Here is a 23646-nt window from a genome sequence, read left to right on the forward strand (position 1 = left end):
CCAGTGCATTTTGGAAAGAATGACTGAAAATTTGCTGTGTTTAAAACAGATAGTTTATTGACAGAGGATGTTAATATCCAGCACAGCTCGTGAAGTTAGCTGTCCAGCTGGGATCGAACTTTCCACAGACACAACGTAGACACTGTAAGATGGCAGCAGCTGGGTCATGCCAGAGAAACACTTTCCACAAGCTGTGAAGCTGAGGTGAATGATTTAGAGTCCCAGTAAATCTCACAGGAACACATGTCATCTCTCCAGGATTCAGTGACATTAACTGTTCGCTGCAGAGATTGAACAGTGGCTTCAGCAGTTTGGAGACGGTCATACAGCAGCTTGCAGGAAAGCATATTGAGAGCTTCTCCAATTGACAACAGTTGTCTGCACTGCAAGTGAGTGTCATTAACTGGGCCCAGCATTTATCGCCATTTCCTAGTTGTTCACCCCTTGAGACGGTGGGGGTGAGCTGCCGCCTTGAAGTACTGCAGTCCATGTGCTGTAGGGTCGTCCCACAATGTCCCTGGGGGAGTGAATTCCAGGAATTTGATCAAGCGACACTGAAGGACCGGTCAATATATTTCCAAGTCAGGATGGGAAGTGGCCCAGAGGGGGAACTTGCAGACGGCTGGTGTTCCCATGGACCTGCTGCCCCTTGTCCTTCCAGATTGAAGTGGCTGGGTTTTGGAAGGTGCTGTCTAAGGAGCCTTTGTGAATTTCTGCAGGGCATCGTGTAGCTGGTACATGCTGCTGCGACTGGTGGTGGAGGGAGTGGATGTGGTGCCAATCAAGCGGGGGATGATGTCGAGCTTCTTGAGTGTTGTTGGAGCTGACCCCATCCAGGGCAAGTGGGGAGCATTCTCTCACACTCCTGACTTGTGCCTTGTCGATGGTGGGACAGGCTGTGTGGAGGGGGATCAGGAGGGGAGTTACTGTGTTGAAATTGCTGAAATCCTTGTGCCATAATTGAGACAGACCTTCAAGATGGAAGGTGCCCTGAATTTACTCTGGTTTAATGGGGTCTGAGAGGAGCTGCTATGCCAGATAGTGTGATCCTCAGACTCTGCTCCACATGGGACTGGGATCGAGGGGTCGTGGCGCTCGAAGGGCCAGGTAGACGGGTTACTTGGACTGCATGCACTCCCCCTCCTGTATCTCACTCCAGTCCATACATTCCCTGCACCGTGTACAGAGATGGAAGAATTTCTTCTCTCCGAGGGTAGTGAATCCATTGGAATTCTTTACCGCAGAAGGCCTGTTGATGATGGGGCATTAAGTGTATTCACAACTGAGAGAGAGGGAGAGGAATCGAGAGGAAAAGGCAGGAAAGTGGCCTTCAGGATGATCAGATCAGCCTCCACAAATGGCAGTGAGTTATATGTGCGAAGCAGCCACTTCGGTTGCAAAGACAGATTGAAGAAGTTGGGGACTGTTCTCCTGGAGAGAAGGCGCTGAGAGGGAGATCTGACAGAGGCTTTCAAATTGATGAGAGGGACATCGACAGAGTAGACAGATTGAAGCTGTTCCTGATCATAAAGTATCAAGAATGAGAGGGACAGAGGTTTAAGGTGAAGTGGAAACAAAGTAAAGGTGATGGGGGAAAGAAACCCCTCCACCCAGCGAGTAGTTAGGGTGTGGAATGAATTGCCTGGAAATATGCAGGAGACAGGTTCCATTGAGGCATTGTAGAGGGTCACGGGATGGTTATTTGAATAGAAATGGAGTACAGGGATTGGGGGGAAAAGGTGCAGGAGATTGGACCTTATGGGGATAGAATTGGTGCAGGCATGATTGGATGATTCTGTGACTGCATCTGACCCAGTGACAATGGGTTTGGGAGGGGGCTGCTGACTTTCTGAAAGGTGGCAGTGATTGGAAAGTTGAGGGAGGTGAGAGCTCGTGGTTTGGGATCTCTGACCGGCTCCTCGGCAGGAGCAGCACCCCCTACCCCTTGGGAGGGAGCGGGGCAGGAGGTGCCGTCGGCCTGTCCCCAGAGTGGAGCCGGCGATGAGCTTGCAGGTTGGACAGGTAGGTGAAACCCTTCCCGCAGAGCGGGCAGGTGAAGGGGCGCTCGCCTGTGTGTACCCGCCGGTGCCCCAGCAGGCTGGATGAGTAGGTGAAGCCCTTACCGCACTCCGGGCAGGTGAAGGGGCGCTCCCTGGTGTGTACCCGCTGGTGGGTGCGCAGGCTGAAGGACTGGGTGAAGCCCTTACCGCACAGTGAGCAGGTGAAGGGGCGCTCGCCGGTGTGTACCCGCTGGTGGGTGCGCAGGCTGAAGGCATGGGCGAAGCTCTTGCCACAGAGCGAGCAGGCGAAGGGGCGCTCGCCTGTGTGTACCCGCTGGTGGGTCAGCAGGCCCCCGGCGCTGACAAAGCGCTTCAGGCACAGTCGGCAGCCGAATGGCCTCTCGCCGGTGTGTAGCCGCTGGTGTTTCATCAGGCACTGGGCACTCTTAAATCTCTTCCCGCACTCGCTGCAGCCATAGGGGCGCTCCTCGCTGTGTACCCGGCGGTGAGAGCACAGGGCAGAGGACTGGGTAAAGCCCTTACCGCAAACCGGGCAGGTAAAGGGCCTCTCGCCAGTGTGGGAGCGTCGGTGGGCCTCTAGCACCGAGGGGTGCAGGTAACCCTTCCCGCAGTCAGCGCAGGCGTACAGCCGGGCTTTGTCATGGGTACGTCGGTGCGTGTTGAGCTTGGCCAGGTAGACAAACCCCTTGCCGCAGTCCTCGCACTCGTACCACGTGCCGCCCACGTGGCTGCTCTTGTGCCTGGACAGCGAGGAGGTGTAGGCAAACTGCTTCCCGCACACATCACACTCGTGCCGGCTCTCCCCCGGGCTGGGGCCACGGTGGCTAGCTTCCCCTTCCATCCAGCGTGCTGCCCTCAACCCGAAGGCGGTCTCGAGCTTCCTGCCTCCACCCGCTACAACCCTGTAATGAGGAAGACGAGACCGGCTAAGAGGGAGCTTGTTTTAAAAAAAAACAACATTTGCTAAAGAGGACAGGCTCGCTGTGGCAGGTTTTGCACCTCGCACCCGTGAGGACAAAGACTGTCAGGACTTCGAAAGGAGCGACAATTTACACTGCATGGGAAGCGGTGCTGATTTTCGGGGAAAGCAGGCGCCACCTGTTTCTAAAACACAAAGTATCGAGCAGCATCGAACACAGCGTCCAATACTGGCCACGAATCCTGGTTCGGACAGCACTTATCCAACAATCCCAGGTACACTAAGCATCAGGCTAACAACCATCTTAAGCAACGTACTGGGCAGATCTGAAATAAAGAGTGAACAGGAAGTGTCAGAGAAACTCAGCAGCTCCAATGATGGAGAGAGAAACGGAGTTAACATTCAGTATCTAGCATTCTGATCTGGCAGCCTGCTGTGTGGGTGTGAGGGGAAATGGTAGGCACAGTGACACCGGGTGTGGGGGAATGGCCAGTAGTGTCATTTTGAGAATGCGGGGCGGGATGAGTGGTATCCAGTCGAGAATAAATATTGCCTCTTCACTCTTATCCTCCTTGCTTGTGAGTAGAGTTTTGGACACTGTCCTTTATTGAATGCTCCTTCCCTCTGACCTGCCATCTTTGTCAGTTTGTGCACATACACACCCTTTCACTGGGGTCCTTGTATGTTCTTTTGTCTCCCCCTACCTTGCAGCCAAAATGATTGATTCACACGTTGTCAGCACTAAACTTTATCGGCCACTTCTCTGCCCAAGCCAGCATTTTGTGGACTTCTGCACTTTCCTGAAGAGTTCACTATGCTTCGTGTTTCCTGCATCAATCAGACGTTTAGAAATTATAGCCTCCGTACCAAGATCTGGGTCATGAGTAAATATGAATTATTCCACCCGCCTCCGAGCTGGAACCTGTTCTCCTTTCAAGTGTGTACAAACAGGTTTTCTTGCCTGTGGGTTCTTGAAGAGGAAGCATGGAAACTAGGAGCAGGCCATTCAGCCCTTCCAGTCTGCTCTGCCATTTAACAGAGTCATGGCTGATCCTTGATCTCAATGCCATATTCCTGCTTTCTCCCCATAAGCCCTGATATCTTTAGTATCTCAATCTCTTTCCTGAATGCATTTCAGTGACCCAGCCTCCCACAACCTTCTGTGGTGGAGAATTCCACAGGTTCACAACTGTCTGAAGGGGAAATGTTTCCTCATCTCAGTCACAGAGTCACACAACAGGGAATGGAGTCTTTGGTCCAACTTGTCTGTGCCGACCAGACATCCCAATCTGACCGAATCCCACTTGCCAGCATTTGACCCATATCCTTCCAAGCCATGTACCCATCCAGATGCCTTTTAAATGTTGTAAATTGTACCAGCCTCCACCGCTTCCTCTGGCAGCTTGTTCCATATACACACCCACCTCTGTGTGAAAAAGTTACCCCTCAGGTCATTTTCAAATCTTACCCCTCTCTCCTTAAACCTACACCCTCTAGTTTTGGAGTCCCCTACCCTGGGGAAAAAGACCTTGGCTATGCACCCTATTCATGCCCCTCATCATTTTATAATTCTATAAAGGTCCCCCCCTCAGCCTCAAATGCTCCAGCCTATTCAGCATCTCCCTTTAACTCAAACTCTCTAGTCCCAGTGACATTGTTGTAAATCTTTTCTGTACCGTCTCAAGTTTAACAACATCCTTCGCGCAGCAGGGAGACCAGAACTGTGTGCACTATTCCTAAAGCGGTCTAACCAATGTCCTGTACAGCCACAACATGACCCTCCCAACTCCTCTCCTTAATGCACTGACCATTAAAGGAAGCGTACCAAACACCTTCTTTACTATCTTATCTAGCTTTATTCCACTTTCAAGGAGTTATGCACTGCGTCCTCAGCCTCTTTGTTTGGCAATACTTCCCAGGTCCTACCGCTTACTGTACAAGTCCTGCCCTGATTTACCTTACCAAAATGCAACACCTCACATTAATCGAAATTAAACTCCGTCTGCCACTCCTCAGCCTATTGGCCCATCTGATCAAGGTCCCGTTGTACTGATGATCCTTCTCACTGTCCACCACGCCACTCTTTTGGTGTCATCTGCAAACTTACTAACTGTGCCTCCTAATTCACATCCAAATCATTTATATGAATGACAAAAAGCAGTGGGTCCAGCACCGATCCTGGTGGCACACCTCCAGTCTGAAAAACATCCCTCCACCACCAGCCTCTGTCCCCTGCAGTCCCAACCAATATCCTGAGACTGTCACCTTTCGTTCTAGACTCCCCAACCAGGGAGGGGAAGCATCCCCCCAAATCTGGTCTGTCCAGCCCTGTTAAAACTGTATACATTTCAATCAGAACCCCTCTCATTCCTCTGAACTGCAGTGAATACAGATCCGGATGAACCTGGGACAATCCTCCTACTCTGATATTGCTAACATCCTCCTCGTGAACCTCCACTGCACTCCCTCTATGCCAAGAATATCCTCTCTCAGATAAGGAGACCAAAACGATGCACAATACTCCTGGTGTGGTCTCAACAGACTGGTGCACAAGGATACTCAGACCCCGTTTTACATCCATACGTCCCAACATGTCACTATTTAAATAGCACTTCACCTACCGTTTTAAGCTTTATTTGAAAGGGAACGGAGTATAAACATATGGGGTTTTGCTAAAACTCTACTGGTCAGACCACAACTGGAATACTGCGAACAGTTTTGGGGTCCCGTAACTAATCAGAGGTCGACTGTCGTTGGAGGCGGTTCAGAGCTTGGGGGGTGATTCTGGGGATACAGGGATTGTCTTATGAAGAGAGGTTGAGAGGGCTGGCTGTGTACTGTTTGGAGTTGAGAATAATGTGAGGTGAGCTTATTAAAACACACAACATTCTCGGGCGGGGGAATCCTGACAGGGGAGATGTGGACAGGTTGTTTTCCCCCTTGTGGGAGAGTCTAGTACCAGAGGGTGTAATCTCAGAGTAAGTCGTGGTCCACTGAAGATCGCACTAAAGGAAGGATGTGATCGTTCTGGAGAGAGGGGTTTGCAGAGGAGATTACCAGGATGTTGCCTGGAATGGAGCATATTTGACGATGAAGAGTACTGGATAAGTTCAGGTTGTTTCCTTTGGAGTGGAGCAGACTGAGAGGGAACTTGATAGAGGTGGGTAAGATTATGACAGGCATGAACATGGTGAATAGAAAGCAGCTGTTGCCCCTCTTTGAAGGGTCACTAACAAGGGACATCATTTTAAGGTGGAAGGCAGGAGATTTAGAGAGAATTTGAGGGGGGGGGATCAGGCAGGAAACTGCACAACCTTTAAAACAAGTATCCGAGTCAGTACTTGAAATGTCAGAACATCCCATTATGGGCCAAGTGCTGGAAAATGGGACTCGGGTAGATAGGTCAGCACAGGCTCGATGGGCCGAAGGGTTTCTTCTGTACTGTATGATTCAATGGCTCTGTGGAGGTCTTGCTTCAGTTGTACAGGGCCTTGGTGAGACCACACCTGGAGTTAGGCCCCTGTGCCATGTCGAACAAGGGGACGACCCTGCAGCATGCCTAGGGCTGTGGTTCAGGGGAAAGGATAGAGGTTGTGGGGCAGGAGAGTCTTGCTACAGGTGTGTTAACAGATAGAAAAAAGCAGCTAATCTTGGATAACTCCCTGGATGCAATCCCAGCAAAGCCTCACAAGAGACTGGGGAAGGGAACACAGAAATTGCTGGGGAACTCGGCAGACCTGCCGAGAGAGAGAGAGAGAGAGAGACAGAGGTAATGTTTTGAGTACTCGGGTCCTGAGAAAGAGTCTAACCTCGTCTCGAAATGCTAACTCGGTTTCTCTCTGTGCAGATGCTGCCTGACTTGAGTTTCCCCTGCACCTTCTGTTTTTATTTAATCTGCAGTGATTTGCTTCTGCTGGGCCCTGAGATGAAGGGCTGAATAAAGTGGGCTGATAGTTTTGGAGGACAGAAGGTGATCTTTTGGAGGTAGACGAGATTCAGAAGCAGCTTGACGAGGATAGACACCGAGAGATTATTTCCCCCCAGGTCTCTGGGCTGGGGAACCTAGAACACAGAGGGGCCACAGACTCAGGGTAAGGGGGTAATCACCTCAGACTGAGAGAAGGAATACGTGTATGGAATGAGCTACCCGACGAAGCAGTGGAAGTTGGAACAATTACAACATTTAAAAGGAATCTGGATGGGGAAACAGGAATAAGAAGGGTTTAGAGGGATATCGGCCAAATGCTGGCCAATATGATTTAGGATATCTGGTGGGCATTAGATGAGTTGGACCCAAGAGTCTGTTTCCATGCTGTACATCTCTATGACTCTGTAATTCGTTCACTCGAGGGCTGGTGAGTTGTTGGAATTCCCTGCCTCAAAGAGTCACGGATGATCTGTTGTTTGGAGGCCGGGACAGACGTTTTCTCTTACGGATTTGAGGGATACAGGGAAAGGGTGTGACACTGGAGTTCAGACTCAGTGTTGCTCATATTGACAGGTGAAGCAGATTCGATTGCTCCTACACCTTGTGTTTATGCTGTTGTAGGTTCGGGGAATCAGAGAAACAGCAAAGGGACTTCACCCATTCGGGAAGCTGATGGACAGGGGGTGCTTTTTCCTATTCGTTCATCGCTGGCTGGACCAGCATTTACTGCCCATCCCTAATTGCCTGGAAGGGGTCAACTACATTGCTGTGAGTCACATGTAGGCCAGACCGAGTAAGGATGGCAGTTTAATTCCCTAAACAACATTGATGGACCAGATGGGTTTTTCCAACAATTGACAATGACTTCATCATGAGACTTTTAACTCCAGATTGTTACTGAATTGAAACTCCACCATCTGCTGTGGGTGGATTCAAACACTAGACCCCAGAATGTTACCTAGGTCTCTGGATTAACAGTCCATCGATAATACCATTAGACCATCACTTCCCCTCTCCCAGGTGCAAATTGCGACGCTGGTATAAGCCAATGACAGAGAAGGGGTAGTCCCTGAGCAGAGTCCAGAAAAATCACGACATGTCTCTTTCTGCTTCTCGCTCTACACCTGTCATGCTTAGTGCCCAACAACCTGAAACACATTTAGTGCAAACTCTGGACAGTGATGGAGAAACGGAGATTATGAACTGAGATCATCATGACATAGGAGCAGAATAAGGCCATTCAGGCTGATTGAGTCTGCTCCATCGTTTGATATGTTTCTCAACCCCATTCTCCTGCTTTCTCCCCACAACTTCTGATCCCCTCCCTTAATGAACAGGAAGTTCCCTAACTCTGTCTTAGTGCCATTTAATGCTTTGGCCTCCACACTTCTTTGTGGCAATGAATTCCACCGTACTGAGTGTCTGTGCACTGCTGTGTGTGTGTGTGGGTTAATTTTGTACTGAGTCTGTATCGAATCTTAATTCTGCACTGAGATCGTCTATGTATGTAGGAGAGCTCTTAATTTTGCACTGAGAGTCATAGAATTACACTGTGGAAACAGACTCTTTGGCTCAACTTGTCCATGCCGACCCAGTTTCCCCAAGATAAATTAGTGCGATTTGCCTGTGTTTGGCCTATATCCCTCATACCTTTCCTTCTCTTTCCAGTCCATGTACCTGTTCAAATGTCTTTTAAACGTAATTCTTGGTCACCTCTTCGAAAAACTTAATCAACTTTGTGTGATACAATGCCCCAAGCACAAAGCTGTGCTGACAATCCCTAATCAGTTCCTGCCTTTGCAAAAGCACGTAGACCCTGTCTGTCAGAATCTCCTCTCACAACTGCTGTCAGCCTCACCTCGCAGCTTTACTTCAATATAGGGACAACATTAGCCAGTGTCCAGTATTCTGGCAACTCAGCCGTAGCTGTCAATGATAAAGAAGCTGTCTGTTCGGATCCTGCGATTTTGAGAGTGTGTGTGCCTTTCAACATTTACTTTGTACAGGGACAGCAGGAACTGCAGATGCTGGAGATACTGAGATAACAAGGTGAAGAAGGGTTTAGGCCCGAAATGTCAGCTTTCCTGCTCCTCTGATGCTGCTTGGCCTGCTGTGTTCATCCAGCTCTACACCTTGTTTTCACATTTATTTTGCACAGAGAGTTTGTCGGAGGGGGTGGGGGGGGGGAGATTGTGTTAATTTTGCACTGAATGTGTGTGTGGGGGGGGAATTAATTTTGCACTGTGTGTGAGGGAGAATTAATTTTGCATTTTGTGTGTGGGAGGGGTAGCTTTACATTGAGTGTGTGTTGGGGGAGTCAATTTTGCATTGACAGTGTGTGTATTTTTGGGGTGGGGGTAATGTTGCACTGACCGAGGAAGAGGGCGTTAACTGCGCATGCCCCTGGAGCCGGCACCGCGCATGCTCAGAGTGGTGGGGAAACTGCCCTTCTCCAGATGCCGCCCCGTGAATAACGGTCGGGAGAGGGGACGGGTTAAAAGTCAAAACTGGACAGCGCTCCTGTAATCGTAGGGCCTGTGCACGGGTGAGGGAAAGGAAATGGAGAAACGGGGTGGCGGGGGTGGAAAACAGCAAGAAATACAAGATACAGAATCACGAACCTACCGGACAGCGGGCGACCTCCTCTCAACACGTGACCCTGGCGCGGCGTGTGATTGATGCCTGCCTTCGCCAATCAGGAGCAAAGGTCATCGTTCAACCCACGGGATGAGGACGATTGATGTCCCTGTCCGCCAATAGGGAGCGGGGGCGTCGACTCGAACCGGTACTGCCTGATTGACGTCATCCTTCCCCAATAAGTTCCTCGATCCGTCCCCTAACCATGTAGATGTGTGACGTCGCTTTCCGCCAATGGAGATGTGGCAGGCAGCCGGCATGTATGATTGGCGTGGCCGCCTGCCAATGAGTTGAGTGGACCGCGGGAAGGCGGCCAATGACATCGACCTCCCCTACCGACAAGAAAGGGCTATCCCACCCTTGAAATAGTGATTGACATCCACCGTCACCAATGGGAACCCCGGGACCGTAGTACCGCCCACAAATCATAAAGATTGACGTTAACACCCGCCAATGGGAAACCAAGGACTGTCGTCTTCACGCACCCCCCCCGCCAATGAGGATCCAGGGCATTTTTTCCTTTGTCCAACTGCTTCCTGAAATCTGGCCTGAACACACTGGCCCTGATTCTCAAGAGCATTACCCCAACTTCCAGAATCCACAGCCACCCTGTACCTTGCTGTTATTACCTGGCAGGTATATTTATCGCCCCGTCCCTAGTTGTCCCCCTTCAGAAGGTGGGGATGTGCTGCCCTCTTGAACCACTGCAGGAAGGTGAGGGATGTGTTGGAGATGGCCCAGGTGAACTTAAGGTTGGGGTGGAAGGTGTTGGTGAAGTGGATGACCTGTTCGAGCTCCTCATGGGAGCACGAGGCAGTGCTGAAACAGTCATCAGTGTAATGGAGGAAGAGGTGGGGTTTAGGGCCAGCGGAGGTACGGAAGAGGGATTGTTCCACGTAACCTACAAAGAGGCAGGCATAGCTTGGGCCCATGTAGGTACCCATGACCACCCGCTTTGTCTGTAGGAAGTGGGAGGAATTGAAAGAGAAGTTGTTGAGGGTGAGGACCAGTTCGGCTAGGCGGATCAGGGTGTCAATGGAGGGGGACTGGGTGGGACTGTAGGATAGGAAGAAGTGGAGGGCCTTTAGGCCATCTGCGTGGAGAATGCAGGTATATAGGGACTGGACGTCCATGGTAAAGATGAGGTGTTGGGGACCGGGAAGTTCTGGAAGAAGTAGAGGGCATCGGTGGTGTCATGTACATAGGCGGGGAATTCCTGGACCAAGGGGGAGAAAATGGAGTCAAGATAGGTGGAGATGAGTTCGTGGGGCAGAAGCAGGCAGACACAATGGGTCTTGTTCTATTGTATTCAGGACAGTTGCACCCACTCAAACTTTAAAAGTCACCAGTCCTATTCTCATGTTGATCATGCCTCTTATCCGTGCCAGGCCATTTCCATGGTTTTGGCACCAATATCCCTATATCATACTGTCCTTTGCTTGGAAGAGTTTTGTGTTTGGCATTGGAGTTCCTGATGCTGCTTCACCCTGGGAAGATCAGACTTAGCCTGGTGTGAATTCTTCTCCCCCTTAGCATCACTGCTGGAGCTATTCCTGTAGTTGCATGTGGGGTGGTCTCATAATCAAACAAGAACTGTGACAGTCTGGTATCTAGTGAGGCTACAGTCCAACTTTCAATGTTTGGACTGCTTTTTCCGCCAGGCCGTTGGATAATGAGTGGGAACTGCCCTAAAGTTGAATGGGATTCGATGTATTAAGAGATAAGTAAAGTTTCTGCTGGTGAACGATGGCCCATTATCCAAGCCCAATACCGCCAGTACTCTGCGTACAAAAGATGTGTGCAGTTTTACTAACATTGCTCCAGACAAATGGACTCTATGTGCATCTGACCACTGTTAATGTGTGTCTACAATGACTAAAAACATTGAATCTACGAAAGGACCACCATTGTCGATGTGTAACTGAGTTCGGGGTTCACGCAGCCATTCCCAGAAATGTGGGAGAGAGCTGCTTGTGGTAATTTTTGTCCCCATTGACATTCTGGGCACTGTCCCCACCAACGCGGCCATGTCTGTGTCCAAGACTGGCCACCTGACATAACATCTCGCCAATATCTTCACTTCCTTTTCAGGGAGACCCCTGAATAGACCACATGGAGTTCAGCCAGTATTTGTCAGCATTTTTTAATCGGGACAGTCACTCTTGCTCCCCATAACAATGTGCTGCCCCCCCTACTGTCAGCTGGTCTTTCCAGGTCCAAAAAGGTTTCAGTTTGGATAGGACAGCATCCTTCTGCGTCGAAAGTCTGATAATTATCAGCGAGTGTTGAGTGGTAAATCTGCTAACTCTCCCGGCCGGTGTTCAACTAATATTGGAGCTAGGACTCTGTGGTCCGTGATTGTCATGAATTTTCACCCATAAAGCTATGAGTGGAACTTTCTCACTCCAAATATGACCACCAATCCTTCTTCTATGTGGCCATATTTACCTCCGCACTAGCTATTAGGTGGCCCACTGGAGGGGAATGCCCATGAGCTAATACCACCCCGATGCCCTACAGGGGAGGCATTGCACATCATTACCAGATATTCTCGGGATCATAGTGTTGCAACCCATTCAAGGATGATGGTTGTTAGGGCCTGCCTATGAGACCATTTCCAAGGGTGACCGGGTTTTAGGAGTTGATGCCGTGGTGCCAGGCTGGATACCAGTTTGTGTATGAGCTGCCCATAATTATTTACCCGACTCAGAAATGACCTACGCTCCTGGACAGACTTGGAGACACAGCATCTTTTCCAATGGGTGTAACCTAGTCTTATCGACACTGGAGCCTAAGTAAGCCACTTGGAAGGCCTGGAACAGACATTTTTCCCTTTTTCAGTGTACACTGGCCTTGGAAAAATGGCTTAGGGCTATATCCAAGTTCTCCAAGTGCTCCCTATTGTGTAGGGGAAGGGAAACCTAAGGAAGACCTTGCAAAATGTTTACCATCATCTGAAAAATTGAACATGCAGGTGATACACCAAATGGTGATCTCGTGTATTGATACAATACCTTTTGGGTATTAATTGTGGTATAATTCTTGAAATCTTGGTCCAAATGCAATTGCAAGTAAATGTGGCTGATGTCCAGCTTCATTAGGGACAGCACCCCCTGCCTGCTTTGCACATACAAACCTCTGTGCAAGGGACTGGGTTTTTAATCCAGCTGCAAAAACCAGTTTGCTATTTGTTTAAAATCCCCACAAAGGTGAACTGACCCATCTGGCGACAAAATTGGTCCAAATGGTACTGCCCATTCTGCTGATCGGACTGGTTTGAGGATTCCTTCACTTTCCGGTCTTCTGACTTCTGCTTTTACTTTTTCCCCAAGGGAAATGGCACCGGGTGGGCCTGGCAGAATCACGGAATTGCTTCCCGGTCAATATGCAAAGTCACTTTGGCTCCACTGATAGTCCCCAGATCTTCCTGAAAACCTTCCGGATACTTAGTTAGGATTTAAGGCAGCCATTTCTTTAAAACTAAAAAATGTTGAGCCAGTCGAGGTGAATCCCTCAGAACCAATTTTGCTCCATTAAGCTTGGGGCCCAGGCCTCCTACTACAATCACTGGTAACCGAATTAGCTGCCTTTCATGAGACAGCGAAATATAGATTGCTCCCTCCATCTGCCATGGCTCCTGGTATAGGTTCTCAGCCGAGCTGAAGTCTTGTGCAAATTTAAAGGTTGGAATCCAGAGCGAATTTTAATAAAAACTGGTTCTGCGATCACAGGTAAAGCCGCACCAGTATCGAACTCCGTTTCAAACGGGTGACCATCTAATCAGACATTTATCCTGACTGTTGCTGAGCAATTTAACTGTTCCAAATTGGATACTAGTGGGATTTCCTGTGTAAGAATTCTCCTGGACACCCTCTTGGATACCGGTCTATGAGTTATCTTACTCCATTTAAGTCTAGTAAGGCTCTGCTGCTGTCCTGAATCTGCATAATTTCTGCTCCTATGTCTTATAGCAGGAGAATGGGGTTGAGGAACTTATCAGCCATGATTGAATGGCAGAGCAGACTCGATGGGCCGAATGGCCTAATTTCTGCTCCCATATCTTACGGTCTTAACAATTACAATGCCTTAGTGGGCAGGATCATGAAGAAAGCTGTAATGGTTTGGCAGACACTGTGGACTGACATAGAGTCCGTCTGATCAGGAGATTTCCTGAGTGAGGCTATGCAATTGCTTTCACTCAAGTGGTGATGCCCAAGCTCAGTCGGACTGGCGAGGGTGTCCAATTCCATCGGAATGCCCAGCAACTCACTTGCTCCACATGCTATACATTCCAATGATAAAGCTAGTTGTAGTGCCCGTTTGACGTCTAGCTGAGTTTCAGCGAGTCGGCATTTTTGCACAATCATGTCATTAATCTCACATACTGTATGATCTCTAGACATCTCATTAAGAGTTAAACAAAATTCACAGACCTCTACCAGTCATCTTACCCTTATCACGAATCCTGATATGATTTCCCTGGCTCTCGAATTGCCAAGTATAAGCAACAGTGTCTCTGAATTACAGGAGGCTTGGGGACATAATATTTTTTAGCTATGTACATTAATTCTTGAAAGTTTTTAGTATCTGGTGCGTCAGTGCATGTTGGGCTCCTAATGACAGAAAAAGCTACAGACCCACAGGATTTCAGGAGAATTACTTGCCACAATGTCTGGAAAAAGTAAAGCATTCTTTCCACATACTGGGCCCAGTCCTCAATGACAAGGTTGAACAAGTCAAGTTTTCCAAACGGAGGCATGATGTAAGAAAATGTTTACCCTCTACTTCAAAATGACTGCTGTGAGCGAGTTTCTTCAGGATCATGCATTACTCTCACTGTCAAAAACTCTTCAGACGCTGGCATCCCATTCCTGATCACCCTTTATTTACAAATGCATAACTGTTGTCAATAGCACAGCCTCTCACTGCGTCAGGCATCCAGGGGATCAATATCCCTGACATTTATCCTTTTATGTCAGTCAGGGCTCCCTGATTGGACGAGATTGACAACCACCTCAGGGAACTCTTATTTTATGAGGTTCAGCCAGCTGACCCCTTGTTATCAGCATCACTGGTGTATTTCCAAGTCAGGATGATGAGTGGGTCGGGGGAACTTGCAGGGACTCGTGTTTCCATGTATCTGCTGCTTTTGTCCTTTTAGATGCAAGCAGCTTAGCTCCACAGTACCAGCCTTTGGCCCTTATCATTCAATACATTTGCTTAATAAAAAAATACCTATTTCAGATCTAAAATGACCAACTAATCCTGCATCCAGTGCTACTTGTAGAAGATAGTTCCAAACATCTAGTCTCTTTCTGTCTCAAAGTGCTTCCTAACATCTCTCCTGAACTGAAACAGAAATTGTAGGCGAAACTCAGCAGGTCTGCCTGTCTCTGTGGGGAGAAAGCAGAATCAACATTTTGAGTTCATTGACTCTTCATCCAAACTGCTTCTCAGACTATCCCCTGGGGAGGCCTCTCGGCCCATTGAGACTGCACCCGCTGTCCAAATAATTGTTATGATCCCGTAAGTCTAACTTGCTCCTCGGTCCCCGGTACAGATGAGCTAAGTTTAAATAGGTTGCAACTGTACTCGCTGAAGTAAATGCTGAGAGAATGCTTCCCTATCATGGGAGTGACTAGGACCAGAGCATCATAGTCTCAGGATAAAAGGGCGCCAAATGAAGACTGAGATAAGGAGGAACTTCTTCTCTCTGAGGGTTGTGTATCTCTGGAACTCCTTGCCACAGCAGCTGTGTGGGTAGAATCCTTGTGGTATATTTTCAAACAGATTCTTGATCAGCCCCTCAAGCCTGCTCTGCTATTCAACAGGATCATGGCCGATCATTTAACTCTGTCCCCTGTGTCCCCCATTCCCTTTAACTCTAAGATCTGTTATCTAACTTCCTCCGGGTGCTCCGGTTTCCTCCCACAGTCCAAAGATGTGCAGGCTAGGTGGATCGGCCATGCTAAATAGCCCATAGTGTTCAGGGGTGTGTGGGTTATAGGGGATGGGTCTGGGTGGGATGCTTCAAGGGGCAGTGTGGACTTGTTGGGCTGAAGGGCCTGTTTCCACACTGTAGGGAATCTAATCTAATCTAATCTAATCAATGCTTTGGCCCTGAACGCTTCCTGTGACAGAGAATCCCACAGGCTCCCCCACTCTCTGGGTGAAGCCATTTCTCCTCATCTCAGTCCTACACCAGTCTCCTCTAGACTGTCACCCCCTGGTTCCGGATGCCCCAACCCCTCCACCTCGAACCACCCCAGTCATCGGGAACATCCTTCTGCGCTGACCCTGTTTAGTCTTGTTGGAATTCTATAGGTTTCTATCAGATTTCACGCCCTCCCTTGCTCATTTCTCCCCTATCATGAATACTCATTTAAAACTTAATGTATGTCTTTTGGCTCCATCCAATAAAGTCCATCATGGGCCACACTCTGTTCTCTGCTTATCCCTTTGCCCCTAATTTACTTATGAAATGCCTATCTTATGCGTTAACATTTTCTCATGCTTCCTCTTTGTATAATTCTCAAAACTTTCTTCTGCAACCTCTCCAGTTGTTTGTATCCTTTCTGAAAATGGTCCACAGTCTTCCAGTTGAAGTCTAACCAGTGTCCTGTTCAGCTTCACCACAGCCTTGCTGTTGTGTTCTACTCCTCTAATAATAAGGCCAAGGGGTACTGAATGATTTATTAACGGCTGTCATCTCCTTTAGTCTTTACCTCATCCTGTTTTTTGACCAAAATGTGTCATCTCGCTGTTCTCTGTGTTGAACTTCATCTGCCACCTGTTTGCCCATTTCACCAACTCACTGATGTACTTTTGAACTACACTGTTCTCCTCAACAAATGACAATGCTTTGGATCATCTCCAATCTTCAAAACTGTCCCCACCAGGGTATAGATCAGTGATATATCAGGAAAAGCAATGGTCCCAACAACTGGGGACCTCCACTTCAAACGTTCCATCCAGTCCAGGAATGACGCACTGACCACTGCATGTTGTTTCCTATCCCTCAGACCAGTTTATATTCATGTTGCTACTGTCCCTTTTACTCCATGGGCTCTGACTTGTCTCACAAATCTGTTGCCAAACTGCTGCCTAAGGGCCAAATGAGACATCCCTGACTGGATGTGGCAGGACTCCAGAGCTGAGCTAAAAGTGCCAAGTGGTACACAGATCTAAGCTCTGCAGTCCAGCCACATCCAGTTAGGAATGGTGGTGGAAATTAAACAGCTCACTGGAGGAGGAAGCTCCCCAAATAGCCCCCTCCTCGAGGATGGACAAGCCAGAACGTCAGTGCAAAAGATAAGGCAAAACTTTTTGTAGCAATCTTCAGCCAGAAGTGCCGAGTGGATGATCCATCGCAGCCTCCTCCAGTGGACCCCAGCATCACAGATACCAGTCTTCAGCCAATTTGACTCACTCCACATGATATCAAGAAACAGCTGGAGGCACCAGATACTGCAAAAGCTATGGGCCCTGACAATATTCTGGCAAAGACTTGTGTTCCAGAACTTGCTGCTCCCCTAGCCAAGGCATTCCAGTACACTGGTGTCTACCCGACAATGTGGAAAATCATCCAAGTTGTGTCTTGTACACAGAAAAGCAGGGCAAATCCAACCCGGCCAATTACTGCCCCTTCAGTCTATTCCTGATTGTCAGGAAAGTGATGGAAGGTGTTACGAAGCAGCAGCTGCTCAGTGACACCTAGTTTGGGTTCTGCCAGGGCCACTCAGCTCCTGACATTAGTTCAAACGTGGACAAAAGGGCTGAATTCCACACGGGAGGCGAGAGTGACAGCCCTCAACATCAACGCTGTATTCAACCATGTGTGGCATCAAGGAGCCCCAGCAAAAATGGAATCTGGAGGCAAGCCCTCCGGTGTTTGGAGTCACACCTGACACATAGGAAGATGGTTGTGGTTGTTGGAGGTCAGTCATCTCAGCTCCAGGACATCTCTGCAGGAGTTTCTGACGGTAGTATCCTAGTCCCAGCCATCTTCAGCTGCTTCATCAATGACCTACCTTCCATCATAAGGTCAGAAGTGGGGATATTCGACAATGATTGCACAATGTTCAGCTCCATTTGTGATTCCTCGGATACTGAAGCAATCCATGTTCAAATGCTACAAGATCTGGACAATATCCAGACATGGGCTGAGAAGTAGCAAGTGACACTGTCACTGCACAAATCTCACTCATTGACCATCTTCAACAACACTTTGTCTTCACATTCAATATTACCATCCTCCTAACTCCCCAAAGCGTGTCCCACCATCGACAAGGCAGGAGGATGGTAATGGGATCCCCCCAACTATCAACACCCTGGGGTTTACCATTCAGAATCTAACCCTTGCCCACATGACATTCAATGGTGTTATCACCACTGAATCCCACCACCCTGCACCCCATCAACATCCTGGGGGGGTTACCACTGACCACAAACTGACGCAGACCCAGCCACATAAACAAAGTGGCTACAGCAGCAGGTCAGAGGCTGGGAATCGTGCAGCGAGTAACTCACCTCCTGACTCCGCAAAGCCCTGTCCCACCATCGACAAGGCACAAGGCAGGAGGGGGAGGGAACACTCCCCACTTGTGTGGATAGGGGCAGCTCCAACAGTACTCGAGAAGCTTGACAATATTTAGGACACAGCAGCTTGCTTGATTGACACCACATTCACAATCACCCGCTCCCTCTACCACCGATGCTCAGTAACAGCAGTGTATACCATCTACAAGATGCACCGCAGAAACTCACCAAAGATCCTCAGACAGCACCTTCCAAACCCTAAGGCCGCTTCCATCGGGAAGGACAAGGGCAGCCCACACATGGGAACGCCAACCTCCAAGCCGCTCACCATCCTGACTTGGAAACATACCGTATCACTGTTCATTCAGTGTCGCTGCATCAAAATCTTGGAATTCCCTCCCTGACACAAAATGGATGACTGTTTAAGGGTCGACTAACGTCAGGCAATAAATATTGGCCCAGGCAGCAATGCCTCGGTCCCCAAAATGAATTAAAAAATGCAAATTGTAATAGATGGGATCTTTTCTTTTTTGGGACAACAACTTGTAAGTTAGACTGATACATCTGGAATAAACGGGGTATTTTTCACTTTGAAATCAAGTCATAATATTACCAAGCAGGCAATACAATTTGATTTTGGGCTCTTTTGGTGCACTGGTTGTGCCCCTACCTCTGAGCTGGAAGGCCTGGGCTGAAGTTCTACCTGTTCCAGAGAAGCCTCACATCATGTCTGAAAGCTTGATGGAAAAGCATTGACAGTGTTGCGCTTTGAAGCATTAACAGGGAGAATTCAGAGACTGAGCATCACTTGATGGTCTTTTGAGTTTAGGAAATTTCACCAGACAATAGCCCTCTGGTTGGGCTGAACTACAGGACATTAAAATGCCAAATGTTTCAGGAACAGCAGTCGAGAAGAAACCTTCAGAGCCTGTAGGCAGAAAGCATCTATCTCTCTCCTCCTCTTCTCCCTCCCTGCGTGGAGAAAAAAAAACAAAAACAAACCTTAAAAGAATGAGTCACAAAATGAGCAACACTGAAATTCATCTCACCAACCACTGGATCAAAAATTGGCTGTCACCCTACAATGCAACTGCACATCATCATTGCAAAGAAAAACCACAAGGACACAGAGAAATTAACTCTTTACTTTGTAGTGCTGGCCTCTGACCTTCAGAATCTTGTTTGATCTCTCAATATTTTAACACCCACAGTGTATGTGTTAAACCGTTGAGATGTTATTGGGATAACATCCCATTGATTTCTATATTTCTATAAATCAATGTCCTTTATCTGCCTACACATAAGTATGCAGACACTGCCTTAAAACTTCCTGCCCAACTAGAATTAGGTGTAAAACTTTGTAACTCCTTATCTTCCTACAGATCAGTATGCAGACACTGCCTTAAGCTTCCTGGCTGAATAAAATTAGAGTTAAACTGTCTCAAATAAGGTTAAGTGAGGAATATTTTTAAAAGGTGTGAGACTTCTGATGTAACTTCTGTCCCTGACAAAGGGGCCAGGGCACTGACTTTGTTCAAGCCAGACACATCGGCAACTTGAAATTACAATCTGTCTTGTTAACAACTTGAAATTGCCTCCTGCCATGAGCAGCCATTTCACGAACGATCGATACTATATCCTAGTCTTTTATGTTCTTGATGTAATAATTATTTTGTATCCTGTCTTCGTCTGTTGTAATAATTGTTTCATGTATCATGTTATTGTGAGATGTGAAATTGTTTTATGTATTATGTACTTAGTAAAGTATAAAAAGTGCGGACTGTCCGCTGCTCAGGGAGAATTACTTACGAGACTCTGCACTCTGTGCCGGGTGAAGTACGGTGATTCTTCACAGCTTGTACTTGCTCTGTAATAAAAGGATTTGTGTTTTTCTAAACAGGTCAGTGTCTTGTTATTGCATCAAGTCCATGAGGGTCTCTGAAAACGAACCTAACACCATGTGTCTTTTTTCTTGTCTTAATCATGATTGAGTGTGCATGTGTGTATGTATCTGGGGCTTTGGAAGGATATTATTGTTTAAGGGACATAGTGACAGATTGAGAATCCTTTCAGCTCATGCTCTTGTTTAAGATTAAGAGAGGGATAATATTATTTATTTTTCTATTCCTAACAAAACCTGGTGTGAATTGCTTTTGTCTTCAGTAGCAGTAGACCAGGCAAATGAGTCATTTGGATGGTCTGACTGGGGTTTTATACAATCTGTGGCAGTTTACACAACAGTGGGGCACAATTATCAGCTCACTCCAAGTCGTTACTATATATATGCCAGTAAATAAAGAACTATGGAGGCTGGAAATCTTAAACAAAAGCAGAAATAGCCAGAATGACTCGGCAGGCTGGTGACATCGGTGGAGAGAAAGCACAGTCAACAGCGACCCTTCTTCAGCACGAAATGGCAAAGGTGGTATATAAATTGAAAATGGTGGTGGGAGAGTAAAAAGAAGGTGGGGACGGAGCCCAAAGAGAGAGACCACGTGGGGGGTGGGGGGGAGAAAAAGAAAGCGAGAGCAAGAGCTTGCAGGGTATGGGGGGGGCGGTGGGAAGAGAGGAAGGGAGAGAGAAAGAAGAGCAGTTGTTGGGCCAATGAAGGAATGTATAATGGGAGAAAAGAAAGCTGCTGATGAAGACTGTCAGTGGATAAAATAACTTGGCTGTTGGTAAAAGCAGCCCGAGTGATGACAAGACCTGGTGAGTGGGAACAGGAGAAGGAGATACCAAGGGTCCTGGGCAGTTTTGAAACACAAAGGATAAAGTGCTCACCAACTGGCCTTGAACTAACATATAATCATCAGCTGTACACTCATTCCATTTGGTTTTAGGAATTTCTGCCAGGCCCTACAAGACAATATGCTGTTTATACAGAGTACAGGTTTTGCCTGAAATCGTGTTATTACGATGACCATAAATAAAGATACGTATCAGAGATAATAGGAGCTACTAATGGGAACTCCTCATGCAGATGGCCTCTCCATTGGGGAAACCAAGCGGAGGCTTGGGGACCGCTTTGCAGAACACCTCCGCTCAGTTCGCAATAAACAACTGCACCTCCCAGTTGTGAACCACTTCAACTCCCCCTCCCATTCTCTAGATGACATGTCCATCATGGGCCTCCTGCAGTGCCTCAATGATGCCACCCGAAGGTTGCAGGAACAGCAACTCATATTCCGTTTGGGAACCCTACAGCCTAATGGTATCAATGTGGACTTCACCAGCTTCAAAATCTCCCCTTCCCCCACCGCATCCCTAAACCAGCCCAGTTCGTCCCCTCCACCCACTGCATCCCAAAACCAGCCCAGCCTGCCTCTGCCTCCCTAACCTGTTCTTCCTCTCACCCATCCCTTCCTCCCACCCCAAGCCGCAACCTTCGGGTGGCATCATTGAGGCACTGCAGGAGGCCCATGGTGGACATGTCGTCTGAAGAATCTCTAATTCTATTCAGGCAGGAAGCATAAGGCAATGTCTGCATACCGATCTGTAGGAAGATAAGGAGTTACAAAGTTTTACACCTAATTCTAGTTGGGCAGGAAGTTTTAAGGCAGTGTCTGCATACTTATGTGTAATCAGATAAAGGACATTGATTAAGGGTCTAGGCCCGAAACGTCAGCTTTTGTGCTCCTGAGATGCTGCTCGGCCTGCTGTGTTCATCCAGCCTCACACTTTATTATCTTGGATTCTCCAGCATCTGCAGTTCCCATTATCTCGGACACAATGAGGATCAGTAACTTGCTTGTAATGGGAGTAGGAGCACGGTGACCCTCCCCTAGAGGCTGGGATGGGGGACGGGGGTGTGGGGGGCGCAGAGAGGACACTGCAACATTGAGTGTGAGGGGCAGGAGCAAGATCATGTGACATTTCCCCCCAATCACAATGGAGGAACTGCGCCTGCGCGTCCGGCCCGCCCGCGTATGGATAGACGCATGCGCACTGGCACTCCGCCACTGAATCCCATTTATACCTTGATCCTTTTATTTCCCCTCCTTCCGTCCGCGGTCTCTTTATTCCCTCATTCCCGGTGGAGAGTGAAGGCCGCAGTGTCTATCACCACCGCTCAGATGTTTTTAGTGGAGGACGCTTCTCCCCTCCCCCCCAATCCGCCACCGCTTCGACCGTTAGCGCGTTGACGTCACTTCGCGCCGTTGACGGCCCCTTCCTCGGCGTTCATTGGCGCGCTCCTCCATCCAATGATAGAACGTCGCGGCCAATCACGCTGATGGGCGTGGCCATTTTGTGTTGGACCGAGTGTGTGACCAATAAACTGGCAGAACCGTCAGCGGATTGCGCGTGACGTGATCCGACACCCCACCACTGGCGACAGGTACGGCGCGAGCAGGGCGGGGATTGCATGATTGATGGGAACTGTGACCGCTCATTGACGGACTCGCCTTCCGCCCACTCTACGCCCGCGGTACGTCACGGAGGTTCGTCCTACCAATGGCATGGCGCCGCTCGAAGGCGGTGCCGTTTCCGATTGGACTGGTGGTTGAATGGTACGCCCGCACCAACCAGTCGTTTGCCCGGATCTGCAGTGCGGACGCTCCAATCATTGGTTCACAGGGGCGGGCTGTCCCTGTGGTTGGTTGTTCGTTTCGAAACTTCCGTTGGGGAATGGGGGGGTCAATGGTTTGATTGACGTGCTGTCTGTCCATTTGGAATCTCATGTCACCGGCCTTGTGTCTTCTGGACCAATGGTGGATCGTGAGGCGCGGTTGTGGGTGGGAACTATTCCCCGAATGACGTCGGGGCCTGACCAATGGGAATTGGCAGCCGTCCGCCCCCCCCCCCGCCATTGACGTACGGAACCTTCGCACCTGTGAGCGGTTCTCCTTATGATCGACGTGCGGCCTGACCATTTAGAAACCGGAGCCTGGCGAGGCGGAGCCAGCAGCCGCATTCGCACCTCCAGCCAATGGTGGGAGTGGGCGCCGCCGCGTGGGCGGGCGCCTTTGTGACCGACGTGTGTTGCAACCAGTGGGGTGTGTCGACGTCACCGGGTTTCCAGCGGACCCGGGTCGGTCCTCCAACCAATGGCGGCGGATGTGAGGGGCGGGCTTTGGGCTGCAGAGCCTGTCTGCTTGCAGGCCCCTTGTTGCAATCTGACTCCTGGGGTTTGCATTGTCCGGGTTTGCCAAGAAAAAAAGAGAAGCCCCGAGGAAGGGAAAGGGTGCTGTGATGCGTGCATCTGCCTGTTTCTTCATTGATGCATGTGCCTTCCCCCTTTTTGTTGCTTTTATTTGGGTTTGCACGAGCAGCTATTAGCAACAGGGGCATCAGAGGTGCCCTCCCCCCAGGCAAGCCATCCACCCAGTGCATGAGGGCGGCCTGGCACATCCCAATGCCTTTTGTGACAGTTTAAGTGGAACCCTGCCTCCTGCCCAGCAACAAAGACCTGGAGTGTGGGCAAGCCAACCAGCCTTAAAGGGACAGACAGCAGAGCGCCTCCTGCTGCTCCATGTGAGTATCTTGTGGGTGTGGAGGGGTGGGAAACAGCTTTGCAATCCCCCCCCACCCCCCCAAATGTACGTGCACAGGCACTGTGGGAGACAACCCCTCCCTCACGAGGGGAGGGCACCTCAGCTCCAGCC

The 23646-nt window shown here is 49.0% G+C and overlaps 1 protein-coding gene and 1 long non-coding RNA gene across 2 annotated transcripts; both read right to left on the bottom strand.

The window, feature by feature from the left end:
• Positions 1-41: 41 nt before the first annotated feature.
• LOC132206809 (gastrula zinc finger protein XlCGF8.2DB-like) lies at positions 42-9574 on the bottom strand. Its single transcript, XM_059641863.1, has 2 exons — positions 9494-9574; positions 42-2923 (listed from the first exon to the last, which is right to left on the bottom strand). Exon 2 carries the CDS (start codon positions 2860-2862, stop codon positions 1939-1941), a length of 924 nt encoding a protein of 307 aa, XP_059497846.1. The 5' UTR covers positions 2863-2923; positions 9494-9574; the 3' UTR covers positions 42-1938.
• A 4432-nt stretch (positions 9575-14006) lies between these two features.
• Positions 14007-22199, bottom strand: LOC132206811 (uncharacterized). Its single transcript, XR_009443171.1, has 3 exons — positions 22020-22199; positions 19853-19910; positions 14007-19015 (listed from the first exon to the last, which is right to left on the bottom strand). It is a non-coding gene; the product is annotated as an uncharacterized LOC132206811 (long non-coding RNA).
• Positions 22200-23646: the final 1447 nt, after the last annotated feature.

Source organism: Stegostoma tigrinum, chromosome 43 (genome assembly GCF_030684315.1).
Source record: "Stegostoma tigrinum isolate sSteTig4 chromosome 43, sSteTig4.hap1, whole genome shotgun sequence".
Classification (NCBI taxonomy): Eukaryota; Metazoa; Chordata; class Chondrichthyes; order Orectolobiformes; family Stegostomatidae; genus Stegostoma; species Stegostoma tigrinum.